We start from the raw sequence: 8,165 nt of genomic DNA, 5'->3' as shown, positions 1-8,165 counted from the left end.
ACTCATCACAAATGAAAGTTCAGCCTACGGAAGCGGAGCACAGTTCCTCGCGTGGCCGCTACTGCTTGTGCCAACAGTTTTCCGCCATGCATTAAGGACGGTGTGGTTTGGTGGTGCGCTCAAACAAAACGCGAGAAATTGTGAGGTACTTTAGCGACTAAAGCTGGAAAGGCGAAAGCCTGAGTGCCGCATTCTGCAACACAACTGCCACTGATTAGTAATTAATTATTCATTTTGATTAGTCAATTGTTAATCAATCAGTCATTAAGTAGGGAACTGATTATTTACTTGATCATTCAAATAATCAGTCAATAATTAGACAATTATAAATAAGTTAATTCGTCATACTTAGTGATTACCTAAATATTTAGTAATTGATTAGTTATTGCTGCTTGATTGGTAGATGGCCATATAAGGCACGCATTCATGAATACTGTGGTGGTACTCTCTGATTGGTCGAGACCTCTATGACGTCCTCCCGCCTCGGCCAATCAGAGCCGCCGCAAAAGCCGGACACATTTTGTCCACGACCGCATAAGGCTTTCGCCTTAAAACAGCACCATGATGCCGGACAGCTTACACGCGAAGTAGCCGTTGTATACACTGCCTCTACCATAACACCAATGGCGCACGCACAGCCCAAGATGGCGGCGAGTGGAATCTGTGCGGACTTTTCCCGTTTGGCTCATACAGGGCTCCACGATAAAATGAATATGGCTGCACCTAAGCACCAAAACTAAAATCGTCTATAGGATGTCATGTACACTCACTCCCAGGCCTCTCTCTGAGCATTATAAAAGCGAACCGTATGATAGCATCTATATTAAGACATGATTATGGAAGATTCTTCTAAAATCATACCGAGAATTCTGGAGAAGACGATTCTATGAATGAAAGAATTTTGTCGCCTATCGTAAATCTACTACATGACAATTGAATTTCCAGATAACTGATCAGTACGTTTACATTTTGCTGCTATGTTAGTGGCAAAATGATTTAAGGCAGTACAGAATGCTCGGTGCGAGTGAAGCACAAGCTTTCACAGCAAAATTTCAAAACACATTGAAATATTTCACTATTTCTATTTATATAACTCGCAACAGCAACTACGAATATTCCACAGAGGTATCCCAGTTAAAAGCAATCTCTAAGAAAGCTGGACGTGAAAATTTGTTGCGTCTATATGGAACAGACTAAACAACATGAAGGAGGCAGAGAGAGACTGCGCTCGCGCCTGTGAGCTAGGGCAGGGAAATTTCAGGGCGACACAAATAAATGAAAACAAATTTTCGATGTCGCAGTAGGAAAAAATTACAAGGATTCAACACTGCTGAACCAAATATTAAGCGCAAGCATTAGCTGCGGGTGACCGAGCATTCTTCTCTTTTTCTTCTTCGTCAGCCCACATATAAAGCCCCGCTTTAACCAAGCCGTATGAACGTGCCTTAGTGGCCTATAGGAGTAACGTGAATGCCAGGGTCTTAGCAGGCTGATTCCGACATAACCGTCCCATGTAAAACGAGAGACCCAAGTATAGGCAGCTCCTGCCAACCGCTTGAGTTGGTAGCCCAGCTCTCACCCTAGTGTCACGGGGGGTGTGACGTCACAGCGTCATGTGGGTAAGACGTGGCTACCGGCCGCGCTAGGCGGAAAGCTCGAAACCTTTTTATTTATTGCTTTCGCAATAAAGCAACTTCAGGGCTAATATTAAACAATATTTGCATCGCCTGTAGCATAGAGGGGCCTCAGTCTCACTACATACAGGTTCGTACTTCTGCTAAAAGGGTTGGCTTAGTGGTACCACCCCCTCTGTATTGAAAGTTACGTTTATTTTCGGCAGTTGTAGCATGGCCGTTGTAATGGCAGAAACAGGACATAACCCTCAGGTCTAGCGAAAGGCCACACACACACATAGCTCCTGCATGCAATCCCTCGACAAAATTTAGGCACTCGAAACGAGGCATTATCAAAGTGGCGAAATACTGGAACTACTAGCAGAAAGCAGCAGAGCTTGGCCTCCTCCACAACCAACCACTCGCCACTTATGTTCCGTCCCGACTTCCTCTTCTCGTCACCGGTTACTTTCCGGTGTGCCGAGACACCGCCCAGGATATCAGAGGGCTGTGAAGCTGCGTCGTCGGTTATCATCATCCTTACCATGTGTCTCACAGGAGGAGAAATATCGTTCCGGTCCCGTCTTTCGGGGTTCGATTCGCGGTCGCAACCACTCCGACATTCGCTTCCTGATGGACACTGTTATAAGGAGAAACCGACCGATGCCTGCAACGCCACTCAGCTTGATGAACGCACGCCTCGGCAGCGGAAATAAGCCAGCCGTTACCAAATACGGCTGAACGCTTGCTTCGGACAGCGCGTTGTTCTAAAGTTTGCATCAATATGTACATGGCTACTTGTCTTTTGGTGCTTTAGAAGTAGAGTATTCTTCCCCTGCTAACACCGACAGACTTCGCCTTCTCGTGTTGCTGCCGTCGACTGAGGATTTTACCCTCTGATAAAAGGCGCACCTTCCAATCATGATGGTACCGAGAGCTTCAGTCCTTTTACCCCTGTTATTAGGGTTGGCGTGGGCGCAGTACGAAGAGGTAAGCAGCTTTTTGCACAGAATTGCTCCTTTTCGAGGTTTTTTATTTGTTAGCAGCATGGTCAGCAAGCATGGCATTATTCTTTAACAAGCGCACGCAATGCGTGCCGAGTTTCCATGACATATACAGACAACCATATAAAATACCTCAAAGCTTTATATCTATGAGATATGACAGACGAACTCGCTTAAAATAAATGGCTCAGTGCACCAAGAGAGCCTAAAAGCCGAAGAAACATACGGTGGGACTGGGGTGGTTCTTCTGAGGGCAGTGCCACAACCTTCCCTCGTTACTGTTGGTATCTACAACCCTCGAAGTATCTAACAGGAACGATTCCCTTGACAATATTAGTTGTGAAGATTTTAGGTGTTACAATAATGTCCCCGTTTATTAAGGAGGGGTGATAAATTGTTTAGCGTGACAATCATTTCATAATAAGCCTTGAGAAGAAGGTGTCAGCTCAATAGTGATCTTTCACTCTCTCAAAGTAATGTCCCTGCTGAGAACCCTACACCAAAAACAAAACACAAATTTTCTAAACTATGATGGAAGGATTTGTAGGTCAGAATACTTCTCTACACAATTATTTAATGAAACAAAAGAACCTAAACGATGTTTCTTACCCACTGCTTTCAGTGAGAGCTAATGACATTACTTTAAAACATTTGCCCCCCGCAGACTATTGACCACCTTTTCCCAGCGCAGTCAGAAGTTATTCACGACGAAAGGGAGAAAACGCAAATGGTAAGCATCATTGTGGAATCCCTTTGTTTGCTTGTCACAGCTTGCGAGAGAACGTTTTGCAAAGCCTGCTGCGAGCGATATTATCTGTCAAATGTAGCGTCAATCCTTTGATACGTCAGCCGTTCAGTCAATCAATAGCTTGTCTTCTACGCCACCAACCCGATGCAGTGCTTCAAAACAATGTCATTCATTGAAGGAGAAACCAGCATTTTGCACACTCGCCTTTTCCGCGAGCATAGCGCCTGTTATGTCCAACGTTTTTTGTATACTCCTTTCGCAGTACGAGAAGATGATGGGTGAGATGCCGAAGATGGAAGGCGGTCAGGTGATGTTCCAGAGTGACATGATGATGACCGAGCGTGACCTGAAGGAGATGTACGCGCTGCAACCTTCTCGAGACATCACCTGGCCCGGAGGCATCGTTCCGTACAAGATCGATGAAAGCTGTACGTACACTGACGTCTTCTACCGAAGACACATTACTGTAAACGAAATGACAAAAGAAAAAGAAACGATAACGTTGATAGGTTGCGAACATAATAAAGCAGTCTATTAAAGTATCACGTGATCTATGGACACCAAAATTACAGTTATTGTGGCAGCAACCTAAAGTAGGAAAGCCTGAAATTTACAAATTCACTTTGTTTGTCAAATTCTCAATTTTCGTTGCCGCAATATCCTTTGCGAACAACCGTGTAATTGACTAATAGGACAACTACATTGAAATTTGTCAACAGCAGAGTAAGTCTTCGTTAAAACACATTTGTTCCAATTTTCAACATTAGCATGCGGTATCACATCAATGAGCCAGAGCATCCCCCACCCTCCCTCCGTACCTTAAAGTAACTTGGAACTATCACATTTAATCAAAAGTCATGGGCACCAGACGGTATGGCCGCCCCTTCGGCTTAGTCAGAGACAATATTTGAGCTGTTTAAGAGCACTGAGTAACACTTTCTTTTCCTTATTGCTTTTTCATTCACGTCAGCATGCGCAGAGCACACGTCTAGTCTCGTTATAAGTACACGAACGTAATGTACAAAAAAAAAAAACTACTATGACATGCGCAGTGAGTAAGATTGAATAATGAAATTACAGTTATCATACGCAGCGACCTCAAGTAGGAAAGCCTGAAATTTACAAATTCACTTTGTTTGTCAAACGCTCAATTTTCCTTGCCGCCGTATCCTATGAGAACAACCGGAAAATTGACTAATATGACAACTTCACTGAAATCACTCAACAGCAGAGTAAGCCTGCGTTAAACGCATTTGTTCCAATTTTCAGCATCAGCATGCGATATCACTTTAATGAGCCTCAGTCCCTAACTTAACTTTGAACTATTACTTTTATTCAAACGTCCCAGCAACGGATGGCATGATGGCCGCCACTTCGGCTTAGTCAGAGACCGTATTTGCGCTATTTAGGAGCACTGAGTAACACTTTCTTTTCCTTATTGGCTTTTGCTTCACGTCAGCGTGCGCAAAGCACATGTCTAGTTTCTTTATAAGTACCCGAACGTAATGCACACAAAAAACTACTACTATGGTATGCACAACGACGCACGCATGAATTCGCACGTGTGTTTCCGGTTTCTTGTTCGTGCGCCATTTTCGCAGCGGCCAACGAGGCGGACTTGATTCGACAGGGCATCGCGCACTGGATGGACAATTCGTGTCTCACCTTCCGCGAGCTTCAGAAGAACGACACCACCACGGACTTCATACTGTTCTTCAAAGGAAGAGGGTCTGTTTGCTTTGGACCTTTCACCCGTCTCTGTACCGAGGCCTGAAAACTGCTGAGCAGCATAGAATAATAGCCTTCTTTGTAACTCCACCTAATGGCTTGACGAGTTTAAACCTTGCACCATACAGACGTGAATAGCCGTCAGAAAACTCTGCTTGTATTGCCCCGGTGGATCTGCCTTGTTTCCGCGGTAAAACGTGGTAGAGCCATTAAATACACGCACAACTGCACAACTTCGCTTTCCCAGCACGTTTCCATACTGCGTATTATTCTATCGTACAAACGCACCACGGGTAGCATTGCTGCACTTTTTTTCACCCCTTGAAAAGTTAATTTGCTCTCGTATAAGACGCAGAAATAATAATATTGCTTTGTTTTTATTGTTTTTAAGAATCTGCTCCCCGGCTCTATGCTACTCGTTTTAATTTATTTAGTTTCAGCTCACTCTGGAATGAGGCACTGAATGAGATCGCTTTCTCCTCGTTTTTCTTTGCGAGTTACGGTAACGGCAGTAGCATTAAAGTTAACCTACAGTGTGACCCTCATTACAGGTGTTGGCATCGATGGCAGTGCAATTCTGCATTCAAATTTACGTGTCTTCAACTGGGGGCTTCATTTTTATATAAAACCTGATGCCCAGTCGAAACGTCAAGAAACATCGCTATGTTTTGAAGCGGGGATTTTTGAGTGACATCTCCAGTTTTTATTTTGCTGGTCGTTATTGAAGTTACTCTGATCTGCACTATAATAAAACTGTGCATCGCCGCTAATTTAATGCTCAAGGACTGCCGGCCAACTAGAAGACAGGATTGTTGTGCCCGCACTGTCATGGTTTGCGCACCTCGGTTACCGTGAGGAAGCGCAGCCTAGTATTTTTTAATTGTTCTTTCGTTCTCTCAGAATCGAAACCTGTCAAGTGCATACTATTTGCGATAGGGACTTCGATATGTTAATATGACCCCTCAAATGTCTTCGCTTATAGTTGGTGCTCGGGACTAAATTTAATGCCTGTGTGCGGCTTACGTCTCGTAATCACGTTTTGGTTATCCGGTCCTTTTTTGTGGCGCTTTGTTGTTATTACAATATACCTTACTAACGCACTTTGAATTGCTCGGACGCAGGTGTTGGTCTCGCTTCGGTCATGTCGGTTCCGTTCAGAATATCTCTATCGGTGAAGGCTGTACAACGGTAAGCTCCATAACTGACGCTCAAATGAGGGTTTGGTTGCAATTATACAAGTCTATGCGCTCTACTTTTTTAAAAACATGAAGGCTTTTGCACTTAGAAATATGAAAACGTGGCTCTTCGCATCTTGTTTCTCAGTTTAGCGCCGGCTGCACCATAGACCTTGGCAGGGCCCCAAATAGCCGCACGCCATAAACGGCGTGGCGTGTTGTAAGTTTTAAGAAAAAAAAAACGGGAGGGGCTCATTTCGTGCAGTGAGCTCGGCATCACGCCTAGAAGCCGCTACTCCAGTTTATCCATACAAAGCTGGCGCGGCGAGGAAAGAGGTATGCTGCGCACTACGGCGTGGTGTGGAGGTCCCGCACTCGAGATCAGAGGGCAATTGTACCCTAAACGAAAAAGTTATTAAACTTTATTTGCTTTCGCACGACAGTCAAGCATTAAATGTTCGCGTTACAGATTTTGTAACTTCCCTGTGAGACTACTAAAGAATCTTCCGGCCACCCGTATTTCTGATGCTGATCCCTTATAGCTGGAAGTCTGGAAGCTTCCCTTCAATATATCTCTTCGCATCTCCGTTCCGGATCACATCATCGCAATGCATTCAGCACAAATATTGGCGCTAAAAGTACTCCTGTGCCTGTTACTGGCTTCAGGTTAGTGCCAGGAAACAATCCAATCTTGTTGCAAAATAGGTGAAGGTACCATCAAAATAAGAAGCGGCAAACGTGCCTGTCATTTATATAATGTAGCTGGCAAGTTGTTTTCAAATCTCGGTGCTTATGTCACGGAGCAATATCACGACAATCCCATCATGTCTTGCAGTTAGATGAGTATGGCCTAAAGCTTGCCTTGAACACTGTGAATATGCCAGTCCATCTCAACTTTCCTCAACCACACTTTTGCTTTGCCACCAATAGGCACGCACTGCGGGGAAAGTCTCTCAGTGTAACTGTTACTTTTCCTTTATTTTTCTCCTAAAATTCAATCACGACAAGCATTAAAAAAATAAGCGCGTTCATTTCATTCATCTGTCTGAAGTTCATCCATATTGTACACGTTTGATCACTTGTATCACCCACTGCCGCATTTGGATGCCTTATGAAATTGAAATTGTTGGTCCCATAGTTGCCTCAGGCATTAAACAACCATAAAAATGTATCTGTAGCTTTCACATTGTTTCAACAATCAAAGACATCGCAATTCTTCATCCTTTTCGCAGAAAGTTGACTATATATGGCTATATCCGACTATTCCATTTTAGCCATTCCATGCTTTGTTCGTCATGAGGCTAGCCACAGGACAGCCTGCAGCTGTAAAGGGATTGCTAAGCCTTTTTTTTGTGTTCTCCTTTTGGCCAAAGTGTGACACACGTCATTTTTTTGTGTAGCTGAATACAGTGGTGCACGAGATAGGCCACGCCATCGGCTTCCTGCACGAGCAGTCTCGCGCCGACCGGGACCGCTTCGTAAAGGTCAACTACCCGAACATTAAGACAAACCACAGCAGCCAGTTCGACCCGGACCAGAACAAGCGGGAGTACGGAGCCCGCTACGACTACACCTCCGTCATGCACTACTCGCCAACGGTAGGAGTTGCACGTAAACGCTGCCAAGGAGACAGCATGACCTAGTTCGCGATTTGCGACTTCTGGACGAGCAGCTGAACGCCATAGCAGAGCGCGCTGTGAATAGCTGTCAAGTGGGCTTGCCCCTAGGTGTGCGTGTGCTGTGCGCGCCTGTTTTGCATCGGACATAGTCGTCACAGTCATTTAGAGTAGCCTTCCGGGCTCAACACGATCAAAAATTTCTGGTACTGATCGAGAAGTCACTCTATATTGCGTCCACCTCTGTAACGTTTGGCAGCTTTGTTATTAATTTGGTGGAC

At 44.7% G+C, this 8,165-nt stretch overlaps 1 protein-coding gene across 2 annotated transcripts in view; it reads left to right on the top strand.

The window, feature by feature from the left end:
* Positions 1-2,162: 2,162 nt before the first annotated feature.
* LOC146209186 (protein SpAN-like) overlaps positions 2,163-8,165 on the top strand; it is a 32,792-nt gene continuing 26,789 nt past the window's right edge. The window contains exons 1-6 of one of the 2 annotated variants that reach the window (XM_084596886.1): positions 2,164-2,603; positions 3,282-3,347; positions 3,628-3,793; positions 4,967-5,093; positions 6,215-6,281; positions 7,669-7,866. In XM_084596886.1, coding sequence (XP_084453012.1) covers positions 2,535-2,603; positions 3,282-3,347; positions 3,628-3,793; positions 4,967-5,093; positions 6,215-6,281; positions 7,669-7,866 — 693 coding nt within the window. In that variant the 5' untranslated portion in view covers positions 2,164-2,534. Of the gene's footprint in view, positions 2,604-3,281; positions 3,348-3,627; positions 3,794-4,966; positions 5,094-6,214; positions 6,282-7,668; positions 7,867-8,165 lie in introns of both variants that reach the window. The other variant, XM_084596894.1, reaches the window with a different exon arrangement.

The sequence above is a fragment of the Amblyomma maculatum genome, chromosome 1 (genome assembly GCF_055883805.1).
Source record: "Amblyomma maculatum isolate TAMU_Amacu chromosome 1, ASM5588380v1, whole genome shotgun sequence".
In the NCBI taxonomy this organism is placed as follows: Eukaryota; Metazoa; Arthropoda; class Arachnida; order Ixodida; family Ixodidae; genus Amblyomma; species Amblyomma maculatum.
Note: the sequence above shows the minus strand (reverse complement) of the source record. Positions and strands in the feature narration are given on the sequence as shown.